At 54.0% G+C, this 524-nt stretch overlaps 1 protein-coding gene across 1 annotated transcript in view; it reads left to right on the top strand.

Moving 5' to 3' along the window:
- The window catches only part of LOC109922626 (SLAM family member 8-like), a 21,454-nt gene that overhangs the window by 11,643 nt on the left and 9,287 nt on the right, over positions 1-524 (top strand). The window contains exon 3 of the mRNA XM_048620828.1: positions 106-396. Coding sequence (XP_048476785.1) covers positions 106-396 — 291 coding nt within the window. The remainder of the gene's footprint in view (positions 1-105; positions 397-524) is intronic.

The raw sequence follows: 524 nt of genomic DNA, 5'->3' as shown, positions 1-524 counted from the left end.
GGGGAGACTCTCTGTGTCCCTATCCCTCCGTGAGGGGGGAGTCTGGAGTTGGGAGATAGTGGGATGTTTCTGGAGGTTACTAACAGCGTTTCCTTGTTCACACAGAGCCTGTGTCTGTGCCCACAGTGGAGCTGATACAGAACGTCACAGCGGAGAGGTGTAATGTGACTGTGCTGTGCTCTGTGAGCAGTGGAAGTCACATTAACTATACCTGGACGTGGCTGGGATCCAATCGGACAGATGGGCCGGTGGAGCACGTCTCTGGGAACCCGGGGGAGCTGGAAGTGTCAGTGGGACGGTCTCACTCCATCCACTATCGCTGTACAGTGTGGAACCCTGTCAGTAAGGAGAGCGCTGAGCTCAGGATAGAGACACCCTGCACAAAATCACAGGAAGGTCAGTGTCTATCCTAAAGCCCACACCAACAGGTCAGTGTCTATCCTAAACCCCACACCAACACGTCAGTGTCTATCCTATACCCCACACCAACAGGTCAGTGTGTATCCTAAACCCCACACCAACAG

The sequence above is a fragment of the Rhincodon typus genome, chromosome 48, assembly GCF_021869965.1.
Source record: "Rhincodon typus isolate 14 chromosome 48, sRhiTyp1.1, whole genome shotgun sequence".
NCBI lineage: Eukaryota > Metazoa > Chordata > Chondrichthyes > Orectolobiformes > Rhincodontidae > Rhincodon > Rhincodon typus.
The sequence above is the reverse complement of the archived record's forward strand: the minus strand, read 5'-3'. Positions and strand labels throughout refer to the sequence as shown.